The sequence below is a fragment of the Notechis scutatus genome, chromosome 1 (assembly GCF_049901735.1).
Source record: "Notechis scutatus isolate UNSWTSFEM ecotype Mainland chromosome 1, rNotScu1.2, whole genome shotgun sequence".
NCBI classification, from domain to species: Eukaryota; Metazoa; Chordata; class Lepidosauria; order Squamata; family Elapidae; genus Notechis; species Notechis scutatus.
This window is the reverse complement of record NC_142009.1, coordinates 227,557,433-227,572,405: the sequence shown is the minus strand read 5'-3', so window position 1 is coordinate 227,572,405 and position 14,973 is coordinate 227,557,433. Positions and strand designations below refer to the sequence as shown.

Genomic DNA, 14,973 nt, shown 5'->3' with positions numbered 1-14,973 from the left:
TAGTGAGGGAGGGAGGGTCTCAGGGAAGTCCTGCCTTAGCACTTGGCCACCACAGGTGCCTCCCGACACGAGAACTATGTCACTCCCACCGTGGTCACACCCAGCATGGCCACGCCCACACCGGCCACGACCCTCTGGCCCTCCAAGGTCAAACACAACCCTGATGTGGCCCTCAATGAAACCAAGTTTGACAACCCTGCACTAAACCGTGATTCTGTGTGGTATGAGTATGTTGTAAAAACACAGTTTTACATCTCTACTGCTACATTTTTCTACATTTATGTTCTTTCCAATTCAAAACAGATTAAATCTTTCAGTACCACACCTTTGGATGAGTCAAACAAACTGCAGAGGTACAGTTGAGCCAATTACAGTTGCCAATACACTACTTTGTATACAAGTCACTGAAGAATTCAGAGAGAAAATTCCTATATAAAATTCCTATAACAACCTTTCAGTTGTTTAGGAATTTGTGAAATCTGCATTTAAATATATACACCAGTGACTCATGACTTTTTCATCCTTTGTGTATGCTGAGTTTAAGAACCCATCATTATCCATGTCTGGATGTGTGTTAATATCTACTGCTATTTAGAATGTATACATGTAAAACAAAACTGGATTTGTTGACGTATTCTTACATAATCAGAAACACACATCTACCCAAATCTTGTGAGTAATAAAGAACAATCATGATTCCCACAGTAATTCCTGTGTCTTCAAGGAAGTACAATGTGTCTTCTTGAGACAACTATCCAACAACAGCAAAGAGTAGTCATTTATGATCTAGATTGTGTTGAGCAACCAGCATCTGTAACGAAAAGAGTTTAAGCATAGAAAGTTTGCAGCTATTCCAGCATCTTCCAGGGTACTCTGCTAGAACTGTGCTTGCACATTTGGAGAGTCAGTCTAGTTCAAAGTACGACACAAATTTATTGAGGCTATAAATTAGCATCTTTTATTTATAAATTTTATAGATAATCTGAGTGTTTTCCAGCACATCTAGGAATCACATAAACTTATTTTGACAACTCCAAATAATGCAACTCAAGTGGACCTAAGAAAATGGGGTAATCTTTGGAGAACTTTCATGTATATGATGACTATTGAAATCAGCCTGTCATACTGGTAGCATTTTATCTCTGCCTAAATTATTCCACAGGGACAATACGTTGTAATGGGCCTAATGTCATCCTAGGAGGAGGTAAGGTCCAGTTCAAATAACTACTCAATGAAGTCACTGCATAATTTTGAACCAATAGTTATTTCTCTGTAGGGATAAAATGCCCTGGAGAGAACTGTGTCTTTTCTTTTAGGCGTTGGGGACGGAAGGTAGACTCTAGATTAAAAAAATAATTATTCATAACAGATGGGATAATAAAAATGACCACAGTAATAAGTATTGTTGCAGGATCCAAGCTGGAGCCCATCTTCAGGGAATTCCTCTCTAGCCTGAAGTTCCCTGAGGATCTGCTTTAGCACAACTCCGAAAACTTGGAAGACAATATCTCTGGTCTGGGTGACCAACTCAGATTGGATCCTGCAACATTATCCTGGGACACGTATATTCACCTTCATTATAATGAAAGTAGGCTGTGGCCCAGCACCTAGTTTTACTCTGCCTATAGGGAAGAGACTGAGAGAATGGAAGCGGGGTGTGTGTCATCCCCTGGGAGTGTATTTGCACCTTTTTTTTTTTTTTTTTTACTTTGCAAGGGAACTATTGATTGCCTCCCTTCCCTTCCTCTGTGCCCTTCCATCTTTTCTTGTTCTCCACCCCTTTGCCTTACTCATTTCATAGTGCCGTGTATTACATCAGGAAATGGTTTTGAGAGGAAATAGCTTGCAGAACCTGCGAGGAACTCTAGTCATAACGGTAGGGGTACGTTCATAGAGGCAGTCTTCTCTTCAGAAGTCGCTGGGCCAAGGGCCTGCAGTCAACATGAGATAAATCACAAAATTGGCAGTTTCACTTGATTCAAAGGATTTGAATGGTAGGGAAAAATGTCAGATCCTTCTCTGTCAGCTGATAATATAAGCCAAGCTATGACGGAACTATCAGATGCCTTTGATTTCTACTTGCGTGATGATGCCAGCTCTCTGGGCTCCGACTCTGAGCTGAATGGCATGGCTCCCTACCGCAAGACGGATCGCTACGGCTTTATTGGAGGAAGTAGCCTCCAGAATGGGTAAGAGGCAACTTCTGCTCCACAGGTGGCTGGAAGGGTGAGGAATGACCCTCAAGGGAAAAAGGGCATTGAGCTTTGGTGTAGACAAGTGGATGAAATCTCTTTTCAAGCTAGTAGAAAAATTTCATATTCTCCTTTCTGAGTTCTTTCTGTTTCTGACTGCTTCACTTTGCAGAAATAATTTTCATACATATCAGATTATTTTGTTCTTACCCGACTGGCTGCCTCTATAGATACTTAAAATAATAATATTTCTAATCATTAGAAATAAGGTGTCATTTCCATAGAACTTTGGAAGGAAATGTACTTAGCAGATGGGGATGAAAAACTGAAAGGCGATAAATATGTCTTGGCTTAATGTAATTTTCCAAGATACATTATTTACTTCAGATGTGGCAAGTTTCAAAGGCAAAAAGGAGGTATATAAATAATTATCCATCCCTATTCTACCCTGTTGTTCGGTAATTTTAGACTAATATCTTCCAGGGAAGGCTTTTTTCCCCCCAACTTCTCTTTTGGAGGAAGCAGTCTGTGTTGAACTAGTACCTTCTGGCCCATTCTTCTAAGTCAGGGGTAGTCAACCTTTTTATACCTACTGCCCACTTTTGTATCTCTGTTAGTAATAATAAGTCTTTATTGATTAGCCCTTGGGCCATATCAAAGTGCAAAGTTCCAGCAACAATTTGTTACTAAAATTTAATAAAAGCAATTCAAAATGAAATTTGATAAAATACTATTTAAAATGGAACTTGATAAAATACCATTTAAAATGGAATCTAGACAAAATACGATTTAAGATGAAATAGTAATAAAATAAAATACAATCCAAAATAAAATTGTAATAATGTACAATAATTTAAGATATAGATAAAATATAATAACATTATATTTCGGAGTCGCCCTTGCAATCTACCCCAATCAATCCCACATATGCAGTTCTCAGCCGAATCATTTTATTTAAATACTGTGCTATATCTCTGTTAGTAGTAAAATTTTCTCTAACCGCCCACCAGTTCCACAGTAATGGTGATTTATACAGCAGGGGACAAAACCCCTACTGCCCACCATGAAAGCTGGAAGGCCCACTAGTGGGCGGTAGGGACCAGGTTGACTACCACTGTTCTAAGTGACTATCTCTATATTTATTTCACAAAATCTGTTGTGACATCTGATTCTCTTTGTAATTTTCTGGTAATGTCTTAGGAGACTGCCCCCAATAAAATAACAATTTAAAATTAGAGGTGAAAATTATTTTGTTATTTTTTGTTTTTAACTGAGCTAGTATTAAAGGATATAATTATTATAAAATGAAAAGGCCTATAGATTAGGGTAACATTCCCCAAGAAAAAGCCAGATATTTTAGATTTAAATTCAAATATTCAATTAGGAAAATCTGGCTAGAATGGAAAAATGTCACAAAATTGTGGTTATTTGGTATTATTTTGACAGAGGCCACGGGTTACAATCCCAGTTTCAAGTTTGTGGATCTGAATCTATTCCCTTTTGCTAGCTTTATGGTCATACTAGATGGGTGAACTTTAATCCTCATGTATTTGGAAGGTATCAGGTTGGAGCAGGCTGGTGTAAAAAGACTTGAGGCTTGATGAAGTGAATTTATACACACCAAAAGAGGCATTTAGTCAAGTCAGAGATCCAGACACATAAGATAAAGGTGTTCACCTGCATTCTTATCAGTGGAGCACATGGGACCTGTTTGTAACTCAGATGTGATTTGCTGGATGAGGATGATAGGAACTAATTTTTCTCCCAAGGAAAATAGGCAATACAGGTGGTCCTCGACTTACAACATTTAGTGACTGTTCAAATTACAACAGCACTGAAAAAAGTGACTTGACCATTTTTCACACTTACGACTTTGAGGCATCCCCATGATCATGTGATCAAAATTCAGATGCTTGGCAAGTGGTTCATACTTATGACCGTTGCTGTGTCCCAAGATCATGCGATCACTTTTTGCAACCTTCTTGACAAGCGAAATCAATGGGAAAGCCAGATTCGCTTAATGTTACTAACTTAAGTGCAGTGATATTCCTTAGCTGGTTGCTAGCATTCTGAATGTCAGTCATTAGGTCTCTGAGAGTCATTGAGGCTACTTGGGGGGTTTATCTTACTCTCAATGGTACAGATAAAATCTGTACTTTCCAATGGCTGTGGAACCTTCTTGGGACAGTCCCAAGATGAGAAGTGAAACATAGCAACTTTAGTGGCAGCATTTCAAGGATGGATACACTGGTATTCAAGAGTTGCATGCATCCAATCTCCCTTCTTGTAGAACTTGGACATTTTTTAATCACAATTGCCAAAAACTGGTGGCAAGGTTCCCTGTCATCTTGAAACAGAATTGCAATAAAACTCTAAAATTGGCTTAATATCAGGACAGGGACAAATTCTCTCCAGGAATCCTAAAAATGAGTGAACTGTTATCCAAATTAGGTAGTCATACTGTTGCTCCTACATTCTCAAAAACTTTAAATGTATATGATTACTCATCAGTGTGATAACACATCTCTTTAAAATATACTTAAAGGACCCATTTTCCCCCTTTCCTGTTGATTAATAATTTTAAACCACCAAAGAGCACCATTGTTGTATAATTGGTTTATAATTGTAACTTGTTATAATTGGAGTAGGTCAAATATGTAGAGGTGGTAAAAGTTTGGAGGGTGGGTTTTTTTGCACCCTCTCATTGTTCATTACAGGTTAGAACTGGCATAGTGCACAGCTCTTCAAACTTGACAGCTTTAAGACTTGTGGACTTCAACTCCCAGAATTCCTCCTCCAGTCATGTTAGCTCAGGAATTCTGGGAGTTGAAGTCCACAAGTCTTAAACTTGCCAAGTTTAACCATGTATATCTCCTGCAGCTATCATATATTTTATCCTTGTAATACAAGGCAGTTGGAATACTCTCTCTGGATAATGGTAATTGTATCTGTAAATGATGCCCTACATGCCTATTTGATTAACTGAATCAAGTAAAAGTAAAATCTTAATTGTCATCCATTCTGACTGGAACTATAGTCTGTTTAAATGCTATTATGTATCAAGATGACAGTCTGTGCACCAGTAATGGCGAACCTATGCTACACATGTCAAAGGGAACATGCTATGACGTTAAGCCTTTACCAACACCCTATAACTATTTTTGAAAGATGCCCCATTTTCATATGATTTTCTCATGCCTCATGCAGAGGTAGCACGAGAATGGGGTATGTATGGTCTTGCATGGCCTACAGACTGCCTGGAAGTTGCATGAGGGGAATATGCTCTTCTACAGAGCCTCCAAAATTCATGCAAGAATGGGATGTACTTTTGCATGGTTTTCAGAGGCTTTTCAGGGTTGCCTGGATGTAGGGAGATAGAGAATTATTTGTCTTTGTGTGTGTGTGTGTGAGAGAGAGAGAGAGAGAGTGCTATGTGAGCAGAGTCAAATTAGGCATTTTCTGAATTTTTGATACACCAAGCCCAAAGGGTTTGCCGTCATTGTTACACAATCATTATAGTCCTAACACCCTTAGCTGGGGAAGACAAGCCCCTCAACTCCAACATAAGTGTCTATGTAGCCAGCCAGTCAGTAGATTCACAAAAGATTTGCAAGCAGAGTTATAAGAGCACTCTTAACAATGAAGTTCAGATCAAAATTATCTGTAATGTCAAAGAAGGCCTGAGTGGAAAATGTCTTTGCCTACCTATTAACTAACATTTCCTGTTTTAGCAATGTAGCTCAGCCACATCCTCTCACCGTATCTATGACAACTTGTGCGTCCTGAAAATACACGTTGTGGTTATGGTGGCTATTGAGTGTGTTTCTTGAGATTTTGGTCTACATTACTTCAGAAAGCTGAACTCAACACATTTGTATTAATTCTTTTTAGCCATATTAAAGTAAAAAATTCTCATCAATTTTAAACCATTTCAACTTTCAAGACTTCCTGGAAAGAATTGTGAAACCAGGGTCTGATGAAATGCGGACAACCCTTTAGAGAATCCTAAGCTTCTCCTTCCTAATTGCAAATGTATTATTTTCAGAGCTCCTTGAAGAAGAAAATATGTGTGTATGTCTCATATTTTGAGATAATGAAGATGAGACTATATAAACCATGACCTGCAGCAAGCAGCAAGCAGCAGCAAGGAATTGATGTGGGCACTCTTAACATTGATAGATCAAGATTGTCTTTAATGTGAGAAGAGCTATTTAAACATCTCTCTCTCTCTCTCTCTCTCTCTCTCTCTCTCTCACACACACACACACACACACACACACACACACCTTTCTTGGCAGCCAGGGTTTTCAGTCCTTGAGGTGAAGTTAAGCAGTAAATCATGGTGAAAATAAGCAGTAAATGGAGAATTTTAAATTCCTGATGCTCCTGTTTTACTGTCCTTTTTTAAAAAAAAAACTATCTTTGAAGCCTCCTGCCTTCCAGAGATGAGATATGTCACCATTGTTTCCCCTTGTCTTACAGGCTGAAAAAAAATAAAGTGGAGGGAGGGAGGGAGAAAAGAAGCACAATTTCCAAGTATGAAAGGATTCCTGCTTCAGGTTGGTGCAAAACATACCAAGGGGGAAACGACTCATTACAGGCATGATTAATTTCTTGTAATACCTTCATAGGCATAAATGGGAAGGGAGATAATAGAATTAAAATGACCAAATCCCTACCCCCTTTTAAGAATAGAATGGAATGGAATAGAATAGAATAAAATATGAAGAATTAGAATGATAGATAGAAATGTGATGATAGATGAATGATGATAGAATAGAATAAATAGAATAGAATAGAATAGAATAGAATAGAATAGAATAGAATAGAATAGAATAGAATAGAATAGAATAGAATATTGGCCAAGTGTGATTAGACACACAAGCAGGGGTGGGATTCTACCAGTTCGCACCTATTCGCTAGAACCGGTTGTTAACATTCTAAGCAGTTCGGAGAACCGGTTGTTAGAAGAAATTACAGGCCTAATCCTGTAAGGAAGGCAGGAAGGAAACATTCTGGTGTTGCTTACAGAAACTGCCTCTCTGTTAACCCTTATTACATTCTTGGCAGGACTAGACTTCCTGTCTCAGGAACTTCTCTGGAGCTTTTTTTCCCTTCTTTGCTGGTACTTTGCTGGTGTGGAGTGATCATTCAAAGTTACAATGGCACTGAAAAAAGTGACTTATGACCATTTTCACACTTACAATGGTTGCAGCATCCCTACAGTCATGAGAAGCCAGGCGTGGAGATGCGTGCCTCGATGTGACTGATATTGAGTTGGCCATGCCCAGCCAATAACATGACCACCAAGCCATGCCCACCAACTAAGCCACGCCCACAGGACCGGTTGTTAAAAATTTGAATCCCACCCCTGCACACAAGGACTTTGTCCCCTCAGTGTCAATGCAAAGCAGCAGCAGAATCATCTTCATCATCATCATCATAGTAATAATAATATCAATAAGAGGTAGTAGTAAAGAAGATAAGGACAATAATACTACAGCCATACTACATGAGTAAATATACATAGACATTAGATGGTACTATGAGAATTAGATGCTCAGCAGAGTGATCTCTGACTAGATGTTTTGGCATGCAATGCCCCATGGTGGCATTCTGAGGGGAGGCGTTGAAACAGTGCATGTCCTGGATATGAGGGGTCTGTAGATATTTTCTCAGCCCTTCTAATCCTCACAATATACAGGTCCTCTATGGAAGGCAGGCTGGTTGCAACAGTTCTTTCTGCAGTCTTAATTATCCGTTGGAGTCTGTACCAGTCCTGTTTGGTTGCTGTACCAAACCAGACAGTATGTATTGTCAATATTTTAATATGCATTACACCCATCACATGCGTGTAAAAAAGGGGTGGGGCTTTTACTTATTCAGTTCTTCCCACCATTTTGATACTGTTGACCCCACCCCAGATATGCCTCACATTTGCTTCGATTCTGTCAGCAAGCTTGAAAGTCATTTAAATCATCATCAACTGCAATCATCAACTGGGTTATGTCCTGTTATCTGAACATCCAAGATGTTGAGGAAGGGAGTCATGCTACATTTCGTTTCTGAAGGAAGAGAGAGATTGTTTTTAAGGAAATACTGTTTCTGAGCAAAAGATTTGTCCTGTTTAGCCTAGCCAAGATCCAACCAGTGGATCCTGTAGTGACTCAGTTCTGCCCTGACCTCTGGTATGCAGATATTCTGGTATTCCAATGTACAGATATTCTGGTATTCCAATACTGTACCATTTTCCCAAAAGACTCGGGATCATCTCATTTTACCCTCGGTGTCCAGGTAAATAATGTATGCTAAGATATAGATAAGAAAATCGCTCGGGGCTTTTGCATCATAGGAACTCGTCTCAGGAGCTGAGGTCATAGCAGAAAAGGAGTACAGCCCTCTGACTCAGAGAACAGCCTCCTCACCCTTTCCGGTTGCAGAGCATTTTGTGGGCATACGTGCTTCATATTAAAGATGCTTGAACTTGGCTCTTTAAAAGGCAGCCGGAAGATCACACCCACTCTCTTGGATGGTTCTTCTTACGGGATAAATCTCTGCCTCTTTCGCTCTTTCCCACTGTAATTGCTTCACCACTGTTTCTGCTGCTCCATGTGCAACTTCCTATCGAAACAATGTGGCAACAAGAAAGGGGCTCCAGATTTCCCCCGCAACCAACTGCCTTTGGGCTGAAGAAGGTTCCAGCAAGGACTTTTCTTGATTTAAATCAACTGTTCCTTCTCTGCAGAAAAAAAAAAGGAAGCTGACATCTCTTTTTATGAAATTAACATGTCTTTTTAGTTGAAATCAATATTTTCAATACTTGCTCCTGACAACATTTATTTAAATGTACTCAGCATTTCTGTTCTACCTGAATATAATTTCTTAAATAACTTCCAGATAAATATTTACTGCTATTAGCCTTCAAATGGTAATACTCAGATTTATTCAAAAGTAACTAAATGATTGTTTCAATGTACCTTTTAATCATACAGCAATAGCATTTAGACTTAGACATATTGTGTTTTTCAATCTTTTTTAGATTCGTAGCATTGTTTTGTCAATCAAAATTTAGTATTTTGTACCTCTAGAATTTTTGTTCTTTGGAGCACAATGAATTTGAGACCTGTGTTTGTAGATCTATTGTTGGGTATTTCTTTTGTTTTGACTTTTGTGATCAAAAACATTTGGCCTGTTGGCCAGTCTTCTATTAACCCTTCTTGCAAATTTGATTGAAATGATTTTCAAGATGAGGCTGTAAAATGGACACAGGCTTGGATCAAAATCAATGAAATTCATCTTTTCTTCATTCTTTCACTCCAATTCTTCACTTCTTAGTTTGTTCTAATACAACTTCCGCTGTTACTACATTTTCCATTTGTTCAGGTTTTGCTTGGTTTTATATTTCAGATATCCATGTAGATTGTATTGCTTTTTCAAACATGTTTTTTCCTTCTCGTGTTTAAGAAAAAAATTAAGAAAAATTCTGGCTTCAACTGAATATTAATTTTGTAAAATCCTCTGTAATGTATATATTTGAATCCAACATTTTTTTTTTAGCTTTTTTGAAGGTCCACTAAAGCATGATAAAATATCCCTTTATGTTGTGTACTTTTTCAACATCCATTGGAAATCCCTTTATACTTTCTAAATAGTTCCTGACATCATGTACCAATGATACATCATTTAAGAATTTTCTTTAAGGTCATAACATAGTGCAAATTTCAACCCCCTTTATCACATATTATTCCATTAATCCAAAATATTTGACCCAATTTAATAATTTAACTTCATGCTAATATGACTTGGGGTTTGAGGGCTATAGTAAAGAGATACAGCATTGGCTTTTCAAAATAATATTGTACTTTGTTATGGTCTGTAGGATGCTGAAATAAACTCACTGGGTGATTGATATGGGGAGAACCTGCATATTTTTGACAGGGATTTCCGCTGAAGTAAACTGAAGGAGGAATGGAAATTGCTCAAAAGGAAGAATAAGGCACCTACAAATGTTATGTCTCGATATTAACCTATTTAGGTTTTAAACTTGTGTGTTTGTGTGTGTGCCTATATGGTGATAATCATAGAACTGTCCTGGATGCAGGTATATGCAAACACCTGTCCACACAAGAAGCACATGAGCCATAGCCAGTTTCAAACTGGATTTTTGTCAAGGGGAAAAGGGATGCCTTTTCAGAGGACAATCAATAGCCAAAATCAACACTTCTGTAGTTTACACTTTGAGCAGCTATTGATTAATACTTCAATACTTCACCAAACCTCTGTATCCTTTATAGCAGGGTTCTCCAACCTTGGCAACTTTAAGACTTTTGGACTTCAACTCCCAGAATTCCTCAGCCAGCAAAGCAAAGCCGACTGAGGAATTCTGGGAATTGAAGTCCAAAAGTCTTAAAGTTGCCTAAGTTGGAGATCCCTGCTCTATAGCAGAGGTGGGCAACTATGGCCCCTTTATGATTTGTGGACTTCAACTCCCAGAATTTAAAAATAGACTCTATAAAAATGGACTTAATAGGAGCCCTCATGAAGAGTAATAATGTCTTGCAATATTTTTTTTCACAGTGGGAAAGTACAATGGGGAGCATTATGGCCTTACAGGAAATTTATTTATTTATTTATTTATTTATTTGATTTGATTTGCCAATTGTTTACAAGATAATAAGTATAAGTGTATACATAGTTGTGAATACATGAAATGGGTACATATAAGAAAAATAAAAGAAGAATAAGAGAAACAATAGGACAGGGACGGTAGGCACGTTGGTGCGCTTATGCACGCCCCCTACAGACCTCTTAGGAAAGGGGTGAGGTCAATAGTAGACAGTCTAAGGTTAAAGTTTTTGGGGTTTGGGGAAGAAACTACAGAGTCGGGTAGAATATTCCAGACATTGACCACTCTATTGCTGAAGTCGTATTTCCTGCAATCAAGTTTGGTGCGGTTAACTTTGAGTTTGTATCTATTGTGTGCTCTTGTGTTGTTATGGTTGAAGCTGAAGTATTCATTGACAGGTAGGACATTGCAATGTATGATTTTATATACCATGCTTAAATCAGACCAAAGACGGCGTAATTCAAGATTTTCTAGGTCTAGAATTTCAAGTCTGGTGGCATAAGGTATTCTACAACGAGTAGAGGAGTGGAGAACTCTTCTTGTGAAATATTTCTGGACTTTCTCAATTGTGCTAATATCAGATACGTAATGTGGGTTCCAGACTGATGAACTGTATTCGAGTATTGGTCTAGCAAATGTTTTGTATGCTCTGGTTAGTAGTGTGATATTACCAGAGAAAAAGCTACGTAGGATTAGGTTTACAACTCTTAATGCCTTTTTGGCTATGTAGTTGCAGTGGGCTCTAGCACTTAGATCATTAGAGGTGAGTATTCCAAGGTCCTTTACAGCAGGGGTCCCCAACCACTGGGCCGCTGGACCGGCACCGGGCCGTGGAGCACTCTCTACCAGGCCGCAAAATATTTTTTTTTAAAAATGGCGGCTTTCTTCACCTTCGTGAATGCTGCTGGGATCGGGGATCAAGGACACAAATGAAAGAAGGGGGGAGGAAGCAACCAAGCCTGTCCTTCTCTGGGTCAGCTGTCTCAGTCGCTCTCTCGCTTTCTTCCACCAGCCCAGGAAGAAACTGCTTCAAAGCAGGGGCTTTTCGCCGCAGCGCCCGGGCGCCTCGCTTTCCCCACCTCCACCCCGTCCGCCCGCCCGCCCGCGCATGGGTTCAACCCAGCTCGTTTGCCTGCCTGCCTGCCTTCGTTAATGGTTGAATCGAACAGCTTCGGCTGAGTAAAAGAGGCGAATAGTTATTATTCTCAGCCGAAGCTGCTCCCAAACAACCAGAAACTAAGGCAGGCAGGCAGGCAGGCAGAACGGGACACTGTGGATTGAAGCGCGTGGGGGCGGGCGGTGGGGTGGGGGTGAAACGGCGCTCGAATAGCTGCGGCGACAGGAAAAGCCCCTCTTCTTTGAAGCAGTTTCTTCCTGGGCCTCCTTCTCTCTCTTCCCCCGGTCCTTGCAAAAATTTTCTGCTTGAAACCGGTCCCTGGTACAAAAAGGTTGGGACCACTGCTTCAGAGCTTGGGTCATCAACAAGATCTTGACTATTCAGCTTGTATTTTATTTTCTGATTTTTTTGCCAATATGTAAGACAGAGCATTTATTTGTTGAGATTTGAAGTTGCCATTTGTTTGACCATTCTGATACATAGTCAAGATCTTTTTGTAGGGTAGCAGTATTGTCTGTGGTATTGAACAGCTTTACATCATCAGCGAAAAGAACGCAATTGCTCTTAATATGATCACAGAGGTCATTTATGTAGAGTATGAAGAGAGTTGGTCCAAGAACACTGCCTTGGGGGACACCACTATTGACAGGTACAGAATTTGATAGGACGCTCCCAATTTTGACCATTTGTTGTCTGTTTGCCAGGAATGCTTCTATCCAGTTATTCAGTTGTCCAGAGATACCATAGGATTTTATTTTTAGGAGTAGTTTGTCGTGTACCACTGAATCAAAGGCTTTACAGAAGTCTATGTAGATTGCGTCTATTGCTTTGCCCTGGTCGAGTTGTGTCGTCCATATGTTTTTGCAGTGTAAGAGTTGCAGATTACAGGATAGTTTTTTTTCTGAAACCAAATTGTTTATTAGAGAGTAGGTTGTTTGTCTCTAAGTGGAGGATGATGGATTGGTTAATAATTGATTCCATGACTTTACAGGTGACGCAGCATAAGGAGATTGGTCTGTAATTTTCAACTAGGTTTGGGTCTCCTTTTTGAAGATGGGGATGACTGTGGCTTGTGACCATAGGTTAGGCAAGGAGCTGGTCCTGAAAGATTTTTCAAAGATTATGCTTAGAGGTTTGGCTATGGCAGTGGATAGCTTTTTAAGAAGTAGGCACATATTCCATCCGGTCCAATAGATAGAGATGGTTTTAGATTGCGTAGTGCTTTTTCAACATTGTCTTCTGTAAAATCGATATGTATTAGATCATTGTTGTTATCTGTGGTACGGCTAGGAAATACTGGGCATGATCCATTGCTGTTTACAAATACTGAGCCGAAGTATGTGTTAAAGATGTTGGCTTTAATGGTGTCGTCGTTGCAGTCTTTACCATCAGGTCCTATCAAGGGTGGGATGGACCTTGAGTTTTTAGTTTGTTGTTTACAAAATTGTAAAAAGCACGGGTGGAATTGGTGCTTAGAAGGTTTTCCTCTTGTTTAATGTGATAATTGGTGCATTGGTCTTTATCTGGTGGCATAAATTTTTGTATCGGCTTTTGAAATTGGCAACGTGACCAGATTTGTTTTTCCGCCAGAGTGATCTCTTTTGGATTGAAGTTTTCTTATTGTTATGGGTAATCTGCTTTTTTGTTTTGTTTTGGGAGTTGTTGTTGGTACATATAGTTTGATGACTCTTTTGACTTCAAGTAAAATATGTTGTAATGGTCTTCAACAGTATTGCATCCAGTGAATAGAGATTGCCAATCAAGGGATGAGAGATCGTTGTCTATAAGATCATAGTTGCCTTTTTTGAAGTTACAATTGGGGATTACATCATTGTGGTGATTTTTGTGTGGGCGTATGTTGAGACAAAAGTCAATCATATTGTGGTCACTGCTGGAAAAGGGTTCTTTAGTTTGTATTCAGTAAATTAAATTCAAACTATTGCAGAAGATGAGATCGAGGCAGTTGTTTAGTCTAGTGTTGTTGGTTACTAGTTGTTCCAGTCCCAGATTTGTAATAGCATTGTAGAAGGTTGTGTGTATGATTTCAGTTGTACAATCATTTAGGGTCCAGTCAATATGAGGTAGATTGAAATCACCAAGAAAGATAAAGGGTATGGGCAGGATGCAGCCCATGTTAGTAATGTATTTAGCTTGTTTACATGTTCGATGTCATAATCAGGTGCTCTGTAACATAGTAAGAATCGAATTGTGACATTTAAGGATAGTTCACAGATGATGGTCTCAGGAAGAGCAAGCTCCTGGGTAACTTGGATATTTTTTAGATGTAAGGACTTTTTATAGAAGATAGCAACACCACCTCCTCTACGAATTTCACGATCTGATCGGTAAACATGATAGTCTCTTACTGTGGTAATGGAGTCAGGGAGAGATGCATTGAGCCATGTTTCACAGACAAATATAATGTCGAATTTAGCCATATTTAGTAGGAGGAAAATTCAGGTATTTTATTCACGAGGCTTCTTGCATTGAGTAGTTTGCATTTAAGGCCAGCAGTAGTTGGAATTGAGGTAGTTAGGGGCGTGCATGCCTAGTCTTGGGTGATGGTGGATCGGTTGAGGTAGGGTTGTGGTTGAGGGTTAAAGCTGAGTTGCGGGTAGTGTGGCTTACTTTTGATACAGTCAGCATGGTAGTCAATGTACAGGTCCTTCTCTCCATTGTCTAGACGTTTTTGAGTTCAGTGCGGAGTACACGGGAGCGGGCACGTTGCTGTATGGTTAGGTCAGGCGACAACGGAGGTTCTTATGGTTGGTGTTGGTTTTGGCGAGTGAATTTATAGTGTAAATGAATTTACGTTTGCTTGATTCATTTTTGCAAATGACCCTGCACAAGCATGGGGCCACAGAGCCGTCTCTGTTTTTGAGCTCTCGGCCAATGCGGGAAATGTCAAGTATTTCATCAGCGGAGATGGTTGATGCTTGATAATCACTGATGATGTTTCGGACAGTTGTGATGTCATCATTGTCATTGATGTCCTCTAGACCAAATAAGATGGCGTTTGGACGTTTCCGTTCACGCTC

The 14,973-nt window shown here is 39.4% G+C and overlaps 1 protein-coding gene across 1 annotated transcript in view; it reads left to right on the top strand.

The window, feature by feature from the left end:
• The first annotated feature begins 1,706 nt into the window (after positions 1–1,706).
• TBC1D10C (TBC1 domain family member 10C) overlaps positions 1,707–14,973 on the top strand; it is a 30,862-nt gene continuing 17,595 nt past the window's right edge. Inside the window, exon 1 of the mRNA XM_087950470.1 lies at positions 1,707–2,189. Within this exon, the coding sequence (XP_087806596.1) occupies positions 2,005–2,189 (185 nt within the window). The 5' untranslated portion in view covers positions 1,707–2,004. The remainder of the gene's footprint in view (positions 2,190–14,973) is intronic.